This window comes from Lissotriton helveticus, chromosome 1_1, assembly GCF_964261635.1.
Source record: "Lissotriton helveticus chromosome 1_1, aLisHel1.1, whole genome shotgun sequence".
In the NCBI taxonomy this organism is placed as follows: Eukaryota; Metazoa; Chordata; class Amphibia; order Caudata; family Salamandridae; genus Lissotriton; species Lissotriton helveticus.
The window spans coordinates 52,533,448-52,551,889 of record NC_136057.1 but is presented as its reverse complement, the minus strand read 5'-3'; the positions used below and the strand labels follow the sequence as shown (position 1 = coordinate 52,551,889).

The window sequence follows — 18,442 nt, the reverse complement described above, 5'->3', positions numbered from 1 at the left end:
GTCCATCCTAATATATGTAGACTATTGTCTATGCGTCCTTTCTTAATGTTGCAAAGTGAACCAACTCCTAATTTCACAATGCTTGTGGGTATACAATATGTTTTTATGACTATTGTCTGTATGCGCCCCTTGGAGTTGTTGTGCAGCAACCCAATAGATAGGGTCTGTTCGGCCTTTCAATTAAAAACACATGTGTATTGGAGACGTGCGTATTCAAATCCAACGTTGTGTATATATAAACACGTGCTTAATCGAATCCAATGTTGTGTCAAAATTTCTAAGCATTCGGTGAAGAAGTTTCAGAGATTTAAGATTTTGAACAAACGAACATTGACAATTTTATGTGTCTGTTAGGGCTTTCGATTAAAAACACGCGCGTGTTCGACCCGCGCATATTCGAATCCAACGTTGTGTCAAAATTTCAAAGCAATCGATGAAGAACTTTCGTAAATTTACGATTTTGAACAAATGATTATTTACATTTTTATTTTTATGGATAGATGTTATGGATATTGTTAAATTTCAATGATTGAATTTTTTCTGGGTTTTAGAAATTCGCAATTTCCTCTGATCACACTGGGGTTGGTGAGTCAGGAAGGAGTATTTTGGCCTAGTTGTCCTGTTATAAGGTGTTGTCTTTTCTCTTTTCCTCTCCTCTGCAGACACTTGAGACTTGAACGTCAATTTACCAGAATGGGCAGAAGACGGGCTCCAGGAAAGAAAGTGACAGCGCAATGTTCACGTGAATCCGTAAGAGCCACAGTCCCATCTTTACCTCTCCATGACGTCTCAACTTCAGGATCTCAAAATGATGCTCAGAGGGACCAGGCCCTGGAACTGCTGTCAGAGAACCTGTCCCACATTATCCTTCTATCCATGCTGGAGGAGTTGGAAGCCAAACTGGATAACTTGATGAATACTGTGGAAGACGTACCTTCTAGAGTCGCTGGGCTGATTAAGAATATCTGGATAGAAAAGGATCAATGTTACCTAGATAATGGTACGGTGTCTTTGGAGAAGGTCTGTCCAGCGAGCATTAGAGATTGTACTGTTAGCCGGTCTCCTGTGACACCTCAACTGGACAGGTCAGGGGAACCGAGCTTGTGTCTTCAGACAGTGTTTTCTGATGGGCATGCACCAAAGCAGGACTGTACGCTCTCTTCTCCGTCTGATGTTAAAGTGCGTCCATATGAGCCAAACCTTTGTCTACAGCCAGTGTTTCCAGATCGACGTGACCCACGGGAGGACCAGTGCTTGCAACCTGGGTTTCCAGATGTACATGAGTCGAAGCTAGATCAACGCATGCAGCCTGGTTTTTCAGATGTACACGAGTCGAAGCAACACCAGCACATGCAGCCTAGGTTTCAAGATGTACACGAGTCACAGCAGGACCAGTGCATGCAGCCAGGGTTTCCAGATGTACACGAGTCACAGCAGGACCAGTGCATGCAGCCAGGGTTTCCAGATGTACACGAGTCGCAGCAGGAACAGTGCATGCATCCTGGGTTTCCAGATGTACACGAGTCGCAGAGAGACCAGTGCATGCAACGTGGGTTTCCAGATGTACACGAGTCGCAGCGAGACCAGTGCATGCAACCTGGGTTTCCAGATGGAAATGGAGTACAGCAGGATTGTCCTCTATCCCGGTGCCCTCAGACAGATCCTCCAGGCAGATCATTGGAGGCAAACCTGTATCTTCCCTCAGAATTTGTTCTTGGCCCGGCATCAGAGCAAGACCAGAGCGTACAGTCCGCGTTCCCAGAAGAGAGAAAACCAGATGGGCCCCTGAAGCAAGAACCATCCCCATTGTCTACTAATTGCTGGGACCAGCAACAGAACCTCTGCCCACACCCAGTATTTCCTGATGGACACGAGCCACAGCAAAACCACTGTATACAACCTGCGCTCCCAAATGGGAACAGTCCCGATGATCCCTTGAAGGAAGAATTGATGTGTTCTGATTGCCAAGATCCCCAGGAGAACCGCAGCCTACAACCCGTGTCACCTGATGGGATGTCATCAGACGAACACTTAGAGTCTGGTCTGTTGTCCTTTGATGAGTTGGGGTCACAACAAACCCAGTGCCTACAGGAACACCTATGCTTTGAGCAGGAACTTCCTTATACGCAGGATCCAAACGTGAACTACGAGCTAGAATCCATGCGCCCTGAAGCACAGGAACCAGATCAGAAACACAAGCTAGAACAGACCTGTGCAGATGCACCGGGTTCAGATCAGACCAACACGGTGGAACCACTGCACACTGCTGCACTGGATCGAGAGAGAGAATCGGCGCTTCCTGAAGCACAAAAAACGGTGGAACCACTACACCCAGAGGAGCAGGATTCAAATCAGAACTGCAAGCTAGAACCAGCCTGTACTGATGCACAGTGCTCAGATCAGAACTACATACTCGAACCACTGCACCCTGAATCACAGCATCAACATCAGAACTGCAAGGCAGAACTGCTCTGTCCTGAAGAGCGGGGTCAGCCTGTGCCTCCATCATGCCTAGAACTGGACACATTTACTGCAGATGAAGATGCCCCCTCAGACTCAATGGAGACAGGACCAACACAGTCAGATTTATTGCCGTCCAAAGCCACCCCAGGTATGTGTTTCGCTATAAATGGACACATGGAGTGCACTAACACATGTAACCTCTTTAGAATGCATATGGGCAGGTTTTAGTAAGTCTCCGAGGGGATTAATATGGTTTGGGTGGAACCACCTGAGAGATACCGACCCCCAGAGTACGAGTACCCAAGGTTCAGGTGTGTCCCTGCACTCTTCTCTGGTTCCACACAGGACTGCATCCTTCCTGTGCAGGAACAGGCCTGGTTATGGGACTCTGCATGAGACAAGGAGGCCAGTAGCTCCCGTCCTTCCTTGTTCGTCCCCATTCCAGGCTGAGGAACTGGAAATAGTGCTATTCATGGGAGGAATTACTGGCCGGAATCACACGTAATAGTCGGATGCAAGTGATGTGGTGTTCATTGAGAATAGCAGACATGCGCAGTCTAGAGAGGGAACTGTTTCCTGTTGCACAGTTACATTGGGTAACACGCAGTCGTCTCCAGTTCCTGACATAAAAATGCTAGCCTGTATTCGGCCTCAACAGCAGGGCCGACCAGGGATGTTCTTATCACTGCAGGGTTCTCCAGGAGTGCACACCACCCCATGATAGACAGATACACAAAGTGATTTATGTGTCACTGGTGAGTTCACCCTCCCAACCTCCAGCTCAGTCCCAAGTGTGCTATGAATTGTTTTATGCTCAGACAAAAGTAGCGATGATCTCCCTACAGCAGCATCCTGCCTTTAGCAAACTCTTTAAGTATGTAAAATGTCATCGCATCATGAGTTAGGGTTTGCACACCCGTAGTGGGAGTTATGGATTGTGGTTCTAACTAGAACTTGCATATTGTAGTGGTTTGATGAGTTTTAAGTTTTAACTATAAATGCACTTTACCCTTGTTTATTAAGCAAAGTAATTTTTTATTTTTTAAAGATCCATTAAGGTGTTATAACAAAACCAACTATAATTTCACTTTTATCTTATTCAGTGAAAATATTTTAGGGATTAAGTACCTCCAGCCACACATGATAAGGATATTGCATGTCAGTGAGGAGTTCCATAACTATATAGAGGAACGAGGTCGAAGGCAGAGGTAATTTATAAGGTTATGGGACGCCGGGGTGACTTGCAGTAATCTTATAATGTGCGCCAGGTGGTACTTTATCTCATATAATATTATTATTATTTCGAATTTTGTATAGCGCGTAGTTACCCTAGAGCATCCCATCGCTTGTTCCAGAACAACAGAAAGGTAGCAGTCAAGCGTAGTCAGAGGCATCAGTTAGGAAAGAGGTGCGTTTTGAGGAGTTTGCGAAACCGGAGAAGACAAGTCTCCGATCGCTAACTCACGGGGAGTGCGTTCCAAAGAATCGCTGTGTTCACTGAGAATCTTCTCCCTCCCGTTCGTGCCTTTTTAACTTTAGGAATTTTGAGCAAATGTTTCTGATCTGAGCGCAAGGCTCTATTGGCCTTGTAAGGCACAACTAAATTCTTCAGGATAGTGAAGTACTGGGTTTTTAAGAACCCAGCGGTGCCAGGGGAAACACCCAAAGACTTTGAGTTCTTCTGTCTCAGACTACCGAAACGCAGAGTCTTCTTGGTGACTTCAAAGATTAATTGTATTGGCTGCAGCCAGTAACAGATATCTTAGAAGTACAACACAGTGTATATTCTCAGGAGACTGCTCAACTTTACAAAGCAAGTTACTCCTTTTATACTAAATATTGTGCTTCAGGCAAAAATTCCTTATTTACAATAAACTAATCCCATGTGTATACGACAAAAGTATTGCATGACAAGCCCACATTTCATAGTCCAGCCCACCAAGAATGACTTGGCAAAAACCCGGCACTCTTCATCAGATAGATGGTCGGGCCCCTAATAAAAATGGGAACCTCCTCATCGTAAACCAGGTCATAAAGCAAAGAGCAGAGACAGGTGTGTGTAAGATTAGACATAGTTGTGTGCAATAAAGGGTTTATGGTAGGTTGTGCCTTGATCTTAATCTCGATCGGCCACTGGGAAAGGAACTGGCCGAACAGGTTTGGCTCCGGGCAGTGGAGTCAGCTTGCCCAGGTCACACAAAAGTCAGCAAAGGTGTACGTGTCTCTAAGACTCGTTTTTGCCTTAGTCATCGGCCTATGTGAGGGCAACCACAAAATGGCTGCCATGCACCAAATGGAACCCGAGGGTTCAAGACGGAATCTGTGATTTCAGGGTGATCACGTCACTCTAACATGACGGAAATACTCGTATATAGTATACTCGTCATTCTCGGTCTATTGATACTAAAATCGTCCTGATACGAACATGTTTATTACATGGGTCCAGAATCCACGGAACCACAGACCCTCCTTTTGCCCTTACATAGGCAATAACCTATACTCACGCTAATCTGAGTCCAGGTCGATATTCATAAATTCATTGAGATGTTGCTGTAGCATCATCCTATTACTTAGCTTGTCCCTCGATACAGGTCTCCTTATACACGACGTAGCACAGAGGCCACATATAGTAGGAGCACACTGTACGCACAGACAGAACAGGAAAAGAATGGCTAAGATTATCCCAATGACCATTAGAATCTTCCATCCCCAGGCAGATAACAGCTCCCAGAACCATCCCATCAATGACCAATCTCCTTTATCCACATGAATGGACTCAGAGATCTTGTACAGTCTGGAAATAGCCTGGTACACTGTCGGAGCGTTATCCGGAATGAAAACGCAGCAACTGGATTGGATCAATACATACCCCACCTCGGTCTGCGAGTATGACATCTAACGAAACTCTGTTCTGAAGAGTCATAAGACGGTCCGACTGGAGCTCAGCAGTCAAGTTACTAAGGGCACCGGCAGTTTCAACTACAGTGGACTCAACCACCCTTGTCAATTGCCTTATGTTCCTGCTGTTAACCATAGGTCCCCAAAACGGCAGAAAACCCTTCAAGAAATCTCCCAGTTCTTGTTCTGCAGTGTCTTCCTTGCTGAAGACACCTCTAACTACCCTTGTCTTGTGGTAATCTGCCGCAGCTGTGTAGGTGGGAGGCAACAGGAATGAAACGAAACATGTGCCCGAGAAGTCAGGGGGCAACCATGTGTACGCTCTATCGTAACAGACAAAGTAGGTACCCTTGGCTGCTAAAAACGATGGGGAAGTCCGGGACGCAAAAACATACGTCTCAGTGCAGATACTCTTCCCTAGCTGAGCTCTCGGATTCTTGCCATTACCCTGCAGAGAGTAGTGACCCTGATGGGGTACAACCCAAATCGGGGAGGATCCTTTTGCTCGCTGGTTCTCACTCAGACTAACTCCATATCCGGTTACATTCCATCCAATATATGCTAGTGTCTCATCTCTCGGGATAGTCTCGTAGGAAGTAGCTCCTCTAATCATATCTACTATACCCTTGACTAGAGCACTATTCTTTGGATTGTCTTTTATAGAACGTAGGGGGTGGACTTCACGAGCATAGATGAACATCGTTCTGTATGCCCACACAGAACCATTATGGCTGAATGGCAGGATCGGGTAAGGGATACCTTTATCAGTGGTATGAGGCATAAGACCGCACACCCAACAGTTAGTCGTGTTCACTACTAATTGGTGTTGGTGTAAGAGCTGAACGTAGGAGTTATTAACGAACTCTAATCTTCTAGCGGACTCGTGTTCAGGCAGGGGGTGAAAAGAATGTGAGGAAACAGTAGAAGAAGGTATAGGCTGTGCAGTGGGTGCAAATGTCACTTGAAGGGAGAATATCACATATCCCATTAAAAACATCATTAGGCTGAGCAACATAAAAAGGCACAATATCAAAAAACGTTTCTTGGTCATCATTATACACATTTTGGCTTTAAAGTTCATCTCTTTAGCAAGTCTCTCCATCTCGAAAAACTCCATCCTCTCTAATTGCTGCTCGCGGTGGTAGGGTGTTCTATGCTAAGGAATGCTTCTGTCAGTCCAGGGCAACTCCCTTAGACCAACCAGAACCGTCGACTTAACGTCTTCGGCTGCACCCCAAAGACTTGGGCAGCCACGACCCTACAGCTGAACCCGGATGGCGGTTCGAAAAACAAAAATCAAAGTAGTTCCTCGGAGGAGAGCGAGCTGCATTTTCAAAAATAGCAAAGAAAAGGAATTTTATTTGTCCATAGTTCTCGGCCTCAGGTTATACCGGCTTTTTCCAGATAGTGTCTGGTCTTGGAACAAAAGTTCAGGCTCTGTAGTGTCCAATCGATTTGACGGTGGCACAGTTTTTTGCAAAAGATCGTCGTTTTCATGTTCAGAACTTGTCCCTTTTACACATGCATCGCTAAAAGGCAGAAAACGAGGCACAGTCTCAGTCTCAGAGTCAGCGATACCCTCCCGGACCCACCGGTCGTATGGCAGAGGGACCCTCTTGCAGTGTACGCCGTGGATCCAGTTCTTCTTTCCTTGCACTCGTACTGCGGATCTCGTTGATAGCAGGACTAGATAGGGGCCGGTCCAACGGGGCTGGTCATTCTTTGTCTGCTGGAAGTTTTTCACTAAAACCCATGAGCCAGGATCGATGATGTGGCCTGGATCTGTAGAAGCCTGAGGCAGAGTATTGTGAACCTGTTGATGTAAAACACGAAATGTAGCCGTCAAATCATACAAATAATCAAGCAGTACAGGGTGTTCAATCTCGCTGTATTTCGTCGGCCTCGGCACTCCCCATATGTTGGCCGGGCGACCGAATACGATCTCATATGGACTAAGTCCCACTCGTGAATGCACAGTCATTCTTGTGGATAAAAGTGCTAAAGGCAAAGCATCAGGCCATTTAAGACCAGAGCTTGCTTGTATTTTGGCCAGTTTCAGTTTTAGAGTGCCATTGTAGCACTCTACTAGTCCAGCTGATTGGGGGTGATTTGCAGCGTGGAATTTTTGCTGGATCCCTAGGCCCTCACATACTTTCTTCATCACTCGTCCCACAAATTCACTCCCATTATCACTCCAGACCATTCTCGGCAAACCAAATCTCGGGAAAAATTATTTGACAAGGGCTTTAGCTGTGGATAAAACAGTGTTGTCTTTTAAGGCATATGCTTCTATCCATCTTGAAAAGGCACAAACAACCACGAGTACGTATTTCAAGTTGTTGCACCTTTCCATGTGGATGAAATCTAGCTGCAAAACCTCGAACGGGTACGTAGGAGGAGCAAAATGACCAGCTGGAGTTGGGGTACCCCTACCAGGATTGTATTTCAGACACACCATGCAATTCTTGACCACATTCTCTGCACACTTAGAAATTCCAGCGTTTTGCCATACTGGAGCCAACAACTTAAAAAATCCCTTTCACACTGATGTGAGCCATTCCATGCGCCATCGTAACCACTGCAAGCACGTACGCATCGGGTAACAACCATCTTTGATGCTCTGACAACTCAATCCAACAACCATTCGCATCCAATTTACTCATACTCTCTCTCCACACACTCAACTCTTTCTCTGTAGCTTCAGCTTGAATCGACTTCACACTCTCTATCGTATCTTCACACATTCCAACGTCACCAACCCATCTTGCTGGACCCGCAACATACATTCGATTCATCACATCTTTTGCCGTTTCTTTCGCAACTTCGTCTGCAAACACATTACCACGACCAACATCGTCAGTAACCTTCTTGTGTGCACTGCATTTTACAATCGCGACTTGTAGTGGCAAAGTAAGTGACTCAAGAAGCTCATTCACCAACTGACCATGCTGAATCTTGGCTCCATGCGAAGTCAGGAACCCACGCTCTTTCTACAAGCGCCCAAAACTATGAGCCACACCAAATGCATACTGGCTGTCAGTATATATGGTCACTTTCATTCCTTTTGATAACACACATGCTCTCGTAAGTGCAATCGACTCTGCTGCTTGAGCTGAATTATGTGAGATACGTGCAGTTTCAACAATCGTATGCAAAGTCGTAACAGCATATGCCGCAGTCGTATGACCATTCGGAAGCTTGGAGCACGAACCATCCACCCATAAGGTACCATCACACTTCACAAGAGGAGTGTCTTTGAGATCTACTCTCCCTTTCGCTTCTTCTTCTGTCCTGTGAAAACAATCCTGTTGTTCAGAAACATCTGTTTCTGCTACAACCGGCAACAACGTAGCTGGGTTCAACGTGTTGCACCTCTTTATGTGCACATGACTTGCTAACAGTGTCAACTCATATCCGGACAATCGAGCACTAGTTAAGTGCTGTCTCTTGGTCCTCTTTAGCAAAGTGACCACTGCATGTGGGATCATTACAATCAATATGTTATTCATTACCAAACCAGCAGACTGTCGAATAGAAACAGCTGCTGCCGCCGTGGCTCTCAAGCAACTCGGCAATGCTCTAGCTACCTGATCCAAAGTCGACGAGAAATATGCACATGGATGTTGCTTGTCCCCAAAGGACTGTGTCAGCACTGACAATGCGCATCCTTCTTTCTCATGGACATACAGTGTAAAGGGCTTACTGTAGTCAGGGGTACCCAACACAGGAGCCGAACACAATGCCTCCCGCAATTCTGACAATCTTCAGACCACGGAACGGGATTCGGTGTATCTTTACAAGTCGAATATGAAATACGAAAATGCTTTATTCGATTTTGTTTTTTTAAAATCATAAAAGCGTACAAAGAAAAAGACAGTCATTAAAAATAAATATGTACATTCAAGAACAACGTAACTTAAAAAAAAAGACATATCCCCAACCTCAAAGTTCAGTGGTGTGACATGTTATTGAAGGGGTTTATCCCTATCAGGAGTAAAGATACACGGGTTTGTCCTTTAAGGTGAGTAGATTCAAGAGTTGCGACAGTTGTACAATGGATCAAATCTGTTGGAAACAGAGAAACTAATACCACTGGGTACCTGGACTCCCCCACCCAACGGGTGGTGGTAGGCTATTGTTGGTCCTAACCGGGGGATATTTGGCATACAGGGATAAAAGTCAAGTAGATCCCAAATGTGTATTGGGCCATCCCCTTCTTGGGGCGGACAAGATCTTAAGTATGGAGCGATGTTCCGGTTCCTGAATCTAACCAGTACCAAGTCCCCTGAAATGTTTTTTGGTAGTGGGCCCAACCAGCCCACCCTTCTCACACTCAAGATTCCGCCATCTTTGTCCGGTGGTAGGGGTCTATTTCTTCCCATCCAGAATATAATTTTGTTCAATAGGTCCTGCTGTCTTTCAGCTTTTCCCATCGCAAGTGCTGGAACTCCTGAGAGGACGGACACATATGGCGCGGCTTCTGGCGGGAGGTGTATGTGTGGTACTTTGCGTACTGTTTTAACCTCTAAGGGCCTTGATATAACAGATTTGAAGGGAGCTTTGGAAGTGGTCGAATCTGGGATTTTAGGGGATTGTAGAGTGACTTGAACGCTTTTGTGGTTGGGAGTTGGCTTAGCTGTTGGGAAAGTAGTAGATGGCTGGGGTCGGTTCGATGTTACTGAATTATTGATGGGTTTCAGGATAGCCGTGATTTTATTCTCTAGACCCGAGAGCCTTTCCCCTATGGCGTTGATTTTTTCTGTTAGTGGGGAAATGATGGTTTTAACAAGTTGTTCAATCTGAGTCAGTAGAGGAATCTGGGAATAAGATATTGGTTCATCCAGTTTGACATCAGTCTCCATGGTGATAGGGGGATTGTGAACAGACAGTGCGGGGCTTACAGGTGGTTTATGGAGTTTGGATTGATTCCCTTCGGCATTTTCCTCATCATGCTTTCTTTTGACGGGTAATTGCCGTGAAAGTACTGAGGCTTGTGTGTTGGATTTGTTCAATAAAAAGGAGGATTCCTGTGTACTGCCTTTAGTACTTGTAGTACAGGTGCCTTTGGCGAGAGAGGGTGAATCCACACTGACATACTTTGTTTTGCATAGACTGTTTAGTTCATCCCACAGGGACAGGTTATGCATTCTTGGGGAGATTAGTGGAGGAGATAGCGTACTAGATGGAGAGTAACAAGGACAGTTTATGTCTATCACATGAACAGTAGGCAGTGAGCTTGTGCTAATCATTTGGTACATTTGCACCACTTGACCTGGGCACCCCTGCGCAGCTGGGCTTGTTTCCCCCTTACAGGGCATGATCAGAGTAGAGATAGTAGTGTTACAGAAAAGTCAAATAAGTGTGTGTACACTGTACCTCCTTTAGCAGAAATGACAAGGGGGGAGGCCTGTCCTGTCCCCTTCGGTCCACGGAGGGCCACAGAGGGCCCGCCCTTTGCCCGGGCTTAGCCCGGCGCCGACCCGCGCGCGTCCCGCGGGGCGGGAGGTGCTCCGCGTTCTTGAGGCGCCTCCAGGCGCAGCGGGAGCGTCACGAGCGCGCCAGGACCCGGGTCTGCTGGGAAGTGTAGTTTTCAACTGCCCGACTTGGCCAGGAGAGTCCCTGTCTCACCGTTGCGGTTGCCGTTGCCCTCACGGCTGTAAAGGAGAAGGGATTGCTTGGCCGTTCCCCCTCACGGCTCCCCACAGCTGCAGGTATGTTTGGAAATGCCCCCAGGCCCGCTGGGCGCTCCGCGTTCTTGAGGCGCCTCCAGGCGCAGCGGGAGCGTCACGAGCGCGCCAGGACCCGGGGCTGCTGGGAATGCCCCCCTTTACAAGTCAATGCTACCAAAGGTTTGGCCAATAAAGAAAAATTTGGTATCAATTGTCTGCAATATGATGTAATACCCAAGAAAGCACGCACTTCTCTCTGTGTCCTTGGCACGCTCAATTTTGCAATTGCCTGAATTCTTTCTGGGGTCAGTTTCCTTCCCTCCTTCGATAAGAGATGACCTAAGTAGGTCACTTCTTGTCGACAATATTGCAATTTCGAGAGAGACACTTTGTGATGCAAATCAGACAAATGACGCAACAACGACAAGGTGGCTTCTTTACAAATTTCTTCAGTATCTGCAGCGACTAATAAATCGTCAACGTACTGAATAAGGGTAGCGCCATCAGGTAAAACAATCGTATCAAGCTGTGTTCTTAAAGCCTGACTATATATTGATGGACTTTCACAGTAGCCTTGGGGAGCGCGTTTGAACCGGAAGCTTCGACCTCCTAAACAGAAGCCGAAAATATCCCTGCTCTCTTCACCAATCGGGATGCTGAAGAAAGCATTCTTCAAGTCAATCACCGAGAACCAAGTTACGGAAGCTGGAATCATAGTCAATAGGGCAGTGATATCAGGAACAACTGGAAATTGTGGCACAACGATTTTATTCACCTCTCTAAGATCAATCACAAACCTGTAAACAGGTGGCTGAGAGGGGTCAGTGCGCTTCAAAACAGGTAGAACAGGACTATTGCAAACATTACCTCTAGTTTCTTCAATTACATCTTTTTCAATCAGATCATAAATGATCGCTAGCAACGTTTTTTCACCTTCACTAGAAATCTTGTATTGGGGAATGCGTGGCATTTTAACATTGGCTTTCAATGTCACTACATATGGCGGTATTTCCAAAAGACCCACATCATTAGGACCAGTAGCCCAAAGAATATCCGTAAGTAAAGACAATTCTGTCGGAAGTTTATCCTTCGACAAACACATCGGGGAGACCACTTTCTTACCCAGTGTAAGTTGTACTCCCGAAGGAGAACAATACAATGTCGCATACAATCTCTTCAACAGATCCAATCCTAACAAATTCTCACCACAACCTGTCGTCAGAATAAGGGGTGCTTCGAATTCACAAGGTCCAACAGAAAGGGACATAGGACTAGAGATCGGGTTTCGAACCGAGGCGCCAGAAAAACCTATTGAAACATTCGTCTCGCCAGACAAAGGTGCGCCAGGGAGTTTAGAGTGCATAATAGAACTCTTTGTAGCACCAGTATCCAACAGAAAAGGCTCTGACACACCTGATGTAATTACCTCAACATAAGGTCCACTCTGATCTAATGGAACTTAAACAACTCTCTCTCTTTGTCTAAGGCTGTCCTAGCAATCATCACCTTCCATGTTCTCAACCTCTGCATAGTAGTCATCAGCATAGTATTGACTCGTCCTACCGGACACGTTATTCTGCTGATCAAAACTATTCATTGAATTTTGAGGCGGAAAGGGACGCGCGTTCTGGGGGAAATTTCCACGTCCTCTACCTCTGGGAGCTTGTTGAACACCTCGACCTCTTGCACCAGAAGCACCATTCATACGCTGTAACAAAATAGTGCAACTATACTTGAAATGACCCTCTTCCTTACAATATGAACATTGATTGGGGCCTACCAGAGCACGTTGTTGAGGATACTCAAACCTTTGCGAGTTCCTCTGAAACTGCTAAGGTTGCTGATAGTCACGCTGACCACCACGAGGCGGATACGCTTGCTGTAAAAGAACCTTCGTCTTCAATTCTTTAGTTTTCTTGTCTACTCTATCCTTCTCATCTTTATCCCTATTTTCGTAGTACTGTGCAGTAGCCAATATCTGTGCTGAGGAGGAAACTGCCCAAGAACTCTCTGAATCTTTCAATTTCTTACACAGCTCGGGAAGCAAATTGTGCACAAACTTGTCGACGAACAACCGTTGACCACCTTCTGTACTCATATCTTGACCACTGTGGTCGATAAACGTCTCTTCAAACCTACTGAAGAAAGCAGACACGGTTTCATCTTTCTTCTGCTTACACGCAGACAATTTGTCCCAATTCACTCGCATAGCAGGCATCAAAGTCTTCATATAATTAAAAATTCTACCAGGAAGTTCTGCTACTAAAGGCTCAGGTTTAGCACCCCCAATTTGTCTGTCATTCGCAGCGCTAATATTAGTCCATGTGTCACCTAATTCTTGCGCGTGGTCAGTATGGCGAATCAAACCCCACAAAGGCTGCGGAACAACATTTCCAAACAACATGTCTATATCAGCTAGATTCATAATACACGAGTCTGCAGTCTGAGATAATTCCTTATATTACCCTGCAGGATTTTTACGAGGGTCAGGTAAGGTCTGTTTAAGAGCCAATACTTCGGCTCTTTTCCATGGAACATGTACCCAAACACGCTGAAAATGAGCCGGCACAGCTGGCGGATTATTACCCGCACCAGCAGGTACCGCGTCTCTCCATACCGGAGGAACTTCTCTCATCGAATATTTGTGCGTCTTCTTTATAACCGATGGATCAGGCTCAAATAACGACTGAGAAGGGGGCTCACTCCTAAACGACGACAACGTTGCAACTGCTTTCTCAACATCGGAACCCACAATAGTTCCCTTTGCAAACTCAGACTGTATATTGAACAACTCGCAAGGAGCCTGTCCCACATCATCATCTTCCCATTCCTCACGAAGGAAAGTACACACCTTATCGAAAACATATCTCTGCTTTGGTGCTTCCCATTGATGGAAGACATCCGTAACAGATTCCACATCATATCTTAAAGGACGAGTGGCCCATTTACGCGCCAGGCGGTCCAATATTTCATTTTTCTCGCGAATCAGGCAGTTGGCTACGCAACTGTTTACCCTCCGATTCAGGGGTCGCACTATGCGACCCAAAGAAAGGAGGGAAAAGACTAGTAACAGTGTTTGTCATTCTCTGTCGAACAGAAGGAGAAGTCGACAAGACGGGAGATAGAGCAGACTGAGAAAAGGTCAACGTAGGAGCAGTAGTAGGGGAGGTAGCAAGAACAGGTGGAAAAGTTGCAGGAGTTAAAGGCGGAGCAAGTAGCGGAGCAGGTAGCGAAGTCAGTGGCCCTTGAGAAGGCTGAACCAGAGGAGTAGGGGCCAACTGGAGAGGAGCTGGCGACTGTGGAAGAACTTGAGGCACAACAATTGGGGGTTGCACAACTAAAGGTTGCGGAGGAGCTGTAGCACTTTGCGCATAAGGGGGTGCGAACTCAATAAGTGTGACATTAAAGGATCTTTTTCAAGTTCTTTTGCTGCATCTTGCTGAAGAAGCGGCAAAACTGGGTAGCATTTATCAATCGCCATTTTACGTTGCCTGTGCAATTGTTCACTCACCTGCTCTTCTTCGTTATCTTTAAACTGTGTAGCAGCTTGCATTATCGAGATACCCTTTTCTCTTTTATTCCTCTTCGCTAATTTAATTTCTTTCTGTTTGGCTTCCTTTCGCCATAGGCGGAAAGAGTCAAACATCGCCGGTCGGGCTTTCTTCTTAAAAAGTCTAACCTCTAGATTATATGAAATTTCTGTGTCAAAACTACCATATTGGGGCCCTTTTAGGACACCGTCTTTCCTAGTATATCGGACCCATACTTCATTGTACGTGATAGGACCCACGCCATGCTTCACGTAGAGTTCATAGGTTGGAGTTCCAATTGGAGGAACCGGACATGAGTCCTCCAATCGGGAATCCCTATTACAACCAAGACAAAACAAATTTCCAAGTCTGCTAAAACCAGGCATCTTACGCCACTTCTCTTTGTTTTCTTTTCCTGAGGCTGCCGGGGTGCGTGACCACATCAAAGCCATCAGTTGAGAGAGAAGCGTTCCTGAAAACATCCCAAGGACCTTGAAAGGAAGAACCCTAGGAGTTGTCATTGCACCAATCTTCAGGATATCCAGAAGAAATCAGAAAAGAAACTGTTCATTGTAAATAAAAGCCTGGCACCATTGATCCACGAATTCGGCCTAATTGCTTCTTCTTTCGCCCTTCCCTCTCACACCACCGTCGAGCAATCCGGAGTCTCTAGTTCTAATGTGAGGAACGCGGACTGGGAACCTTCGCTGAATCTGTGTGGGCTGCTGCAGCTAAGAGAGAGTTGCCGCTGCTGAGAGCCCGCCTAAATTTGAACCTCCGGAACCTTCGCTGAATCCGTGTGGGTCGCCGCAGCTAAGAGAGCGATGCCGCTGCTGAGAGCCCGCCTGAATTTGAACCTCTGGAACCTTTGCTAAATCTGCGTGGGCCGCTGCAGCTAAGAGAGCTGTCGCCGCTGAGAGTCTGCCTGAATATGATCCTTTGTAACCTTCGCTGAATATGTGTGGGCCGCTAACAGAGGGCTGTACCCGCTGAGTGCCCACTGTTGTGTCAGCCTGGTCGATACCATCCTTCATCCTGTGGGCCACCGTAGCTATGAGAGAGCTGCTGCCGCTGAGTGCCCGCACCTTTGCCAACTTTGTATCACCGTGATTCGTCCTGTGGGCCTCCGTAGCTAAGAGAGAGCTGCTGCCGCTGAGTTCCCGCACCTTTGCCAACTTTGTATCACCGTGATTCGTCCTGTGTGCCGCCGCAGCTAAGAGAGAGCTGCTGCCGCAGAGTGCCCGCACTTTTGCCAGCTTTGCATCATTGGGATCTGTCCTGTGGGCCGCCGCAGCTAAGAGAGCTGCTGCCGCTGAGTGCCCTCACCTTTGCCAACTTTGCATCATCCTGATTTGTCCTGTGGGCCACCACAGATACGAGAGAGCTGCCGTCGCTGTGTGCCCGCATCTTGCTCACCATTGTCGAGGATTGAGAGAGCTGCTGCCGCTGTGAGCCCACCACGGAGCTGCAAGACGAGAGTCATTGCCACCACCAGCCCGGGCGGCCGCAGCCACGTGATGCTGCCGGTAAGAGCCCGCCTGTCCGAGAGTGCCCGAATCATTGTGGGTGCACACTGCGGACCCCTTCAGCCAAGACTTTTGGTCCCTGGGAGTCCGCCTGTCACCGTCTCCGCTTCTTCGAGAAGCTGCGTGCTGTGTCCCCTTTCACTGTCAGGTATCTGGTGCGCAGTGGGTCGCGTAGACCCCGGCCTTGAACTCAGTCAGTGTCACGTCTGGTGAATAAGTTATTGCCTTTTTGAGTCCCTACTGGTTTCTGTGCATTGTAGCTTGTGGCTGCATTTGTCGTGGATACCAGTGTACTGGAAGCTTGTGACTAAGTGCGGTGGTGATGTTGTCGAAGGTGGCCTAGAGGTCCAGTAGGATGATAGTGGCAATTTCTCCCCAGTCAAGGAGGGAGTGGATGTCGTCGATGGCGGCGAGGAGTCCAAGCTCGGTGCTATAATTGCTTTGGAAGCCGGATTGGGAGTTGTTCAGGACATGGTTCGCTTCGATGAACTTGGAGAGTTGGGCGTTGAGGGCCTCTTTGATGACCTTGGCAAGGGATGGGACGAGGGAGACAGGTCTGAGGTACTTTAGGTCTGTCGGGTCGGCAAACGGCTTCCTCAGCAGGGGGGTTGATCTTGGCGTGTTTTCAGGCGGCAGGGAAGGTGGCAGTTTTGATGGCGCAGTTGATCGTGCTGCCGCTGCTCAATAGAAGATGTAATACGGGCAAGGAACCGGTGGGGCTCTGGAATGGATGCTCTTCATGGTCTTGAGTGTGTCATCTGTGGTGAGTGGAGTCCAGTTGAGCATGATATGTTGGGGGTAAGGCTTTGTTGTGTGCGATGGTGGCAGGCATTGTAGCAGGGTCTTGGGTGTCAAAGCTGTCGTAGTTATGTCTGAACGTGTGGTGAAGAATGTGCTGAGTTTGTTGCAGAGGTCTTAGGGAGGGTGGGAAGTCTGTGGTCTCGCTGTTGGGCTTGGCGAACTCCTTGACGATGGCAAAGACTTCTGTGCTGTTGTGTGCGTAGGCGTTGATTCTGTCTTTGATGGCCGTTTTCTTTGTGGTTTTAAGGAGAAGGTGGTGTGCGTTGACAGTGGTTTGCTTGGGTTTCTGGGATTTTGTTGTGCCTCTATCTCTTCTCAAGTTGTCTGCTGTTACGTTTGGACTTGTGGAGGGCTGAAGTGAACCAGCTGGCTTTCTTGAAGTTTTGCTTGCCTGGTGTCTTATTTAGGGGTGCTGGTGTGTCGGCTCAGTTGGAGATCCATTGATGACGGTTGTGTGCTGCGGTGTTGGCGTCTGCTGGTGGTGCGGTCATGCTGAGAAAGTTGACGAGAAGTTCTTCGGTGGCCTTGTTTCAGCTACAACAGATGGGGCGGAGGGGGTGGTGAGGGTGGTGGTGAACGGTGGGAATGGCTAAGTGCACACAGTGCGGGTTGGTCCAGAGGAGTTCGGTGGTGTGGCTGTAGGTAATGTTCCCACTGACGGAGAAGATGAGGTCTAGCGTGTGTCTGGCTGTATGGGTTGATGTGGTGACTAGCTGCTTGAGTCCGATGTTGGCGAGGCTCTGCAGTAGGTAGTCAGTGTTTTGGTCACTGGGGTTGTCCAAATGGAAGTGGAGGTCTCCGAATAGGATGTAATCTGTGGATGCTAGAACTTGGGGTGCGATGAGGTCTACGATGGCTTTGTTGAAGGTCGGGTGGCTGCTGGGGGTCTTGTAGATTAGGGCCCTCCCTTTGCCCGGGCTTAGCCCGGCGCAGCTCCCGCGCGCTCTCGCGACGCGGAGGTCAGTGATGATTTTAAGGCGCCTCCTGGCGCGTCATCCCCCGGCGTCAGCTGCACAGCGCAAGGGCACTTGGGAGATGAAGTCTCTCCGTGCCCCCCGATCTCCCCTCCTCTGCTGTCGCGCTGGTGTTGAAGGAGCGCCGACGGCAGGGAGAGACCGGGCGCTGCGTGGGCGTTGCAGTTTTGGACTTTCCCAGTGGCAGGGACAGTGATTTTCCCCCGGCGCTGACACACTTCTCTAACAGTAGCCCCGTCGTTGAGTCATTCGAGTAAATGGTCAGTTGGTGGGTGTTCTTGAGGATGATGGCTTTGCCTTCTCCTGGTCGGTCGACGCTGTATTTACGGGTGATTTTGTAGCCGCAGGGGATCGCAGTGGTATCACTGATTTTAAGTCCAACTTCTTGCGCCTTCTTGGTGAGCATTATCAATCTAGTATGATTATGAGGTATACCCCCCTTACCCTAAGTAGAGCACTGAGAAATGTAAAGAAATTCTATATTTTTAATCTTGCAAGGAAATGATGGCTTTTTTTAACATGTGTTCCAGAGAGTGTCAGTAGTGGGGAAGTGTGCAGATTCGACATCAGTAAGCATCCTA

General features: G+C 47.6%; 1 protein-coding gene across 1 annotated transcript in view; it reads left to right on the top strand.

Moving 5' to 3' along the window:
- The first annotated feature begins 668 nt into the window (after nt 1-668).
- The window catches only part of LOC144767393 (uncharacterized), a 29,518-nt gene continuing 11,744 nt past the window's right edge, over nt 669-18,442 (top strand). Inside the window, exon 1 of the mRNA XM_078650844.1 lies at nt 669-2,611. Coding sequence (XP_078506970.1) covers nt 694-2,611 — 1,918 coding nt within the window. The 5' untranslated portion in view covers nt 669-693. The remainder of the gene's footprint in view (nt 2,612-18,442) is intronic.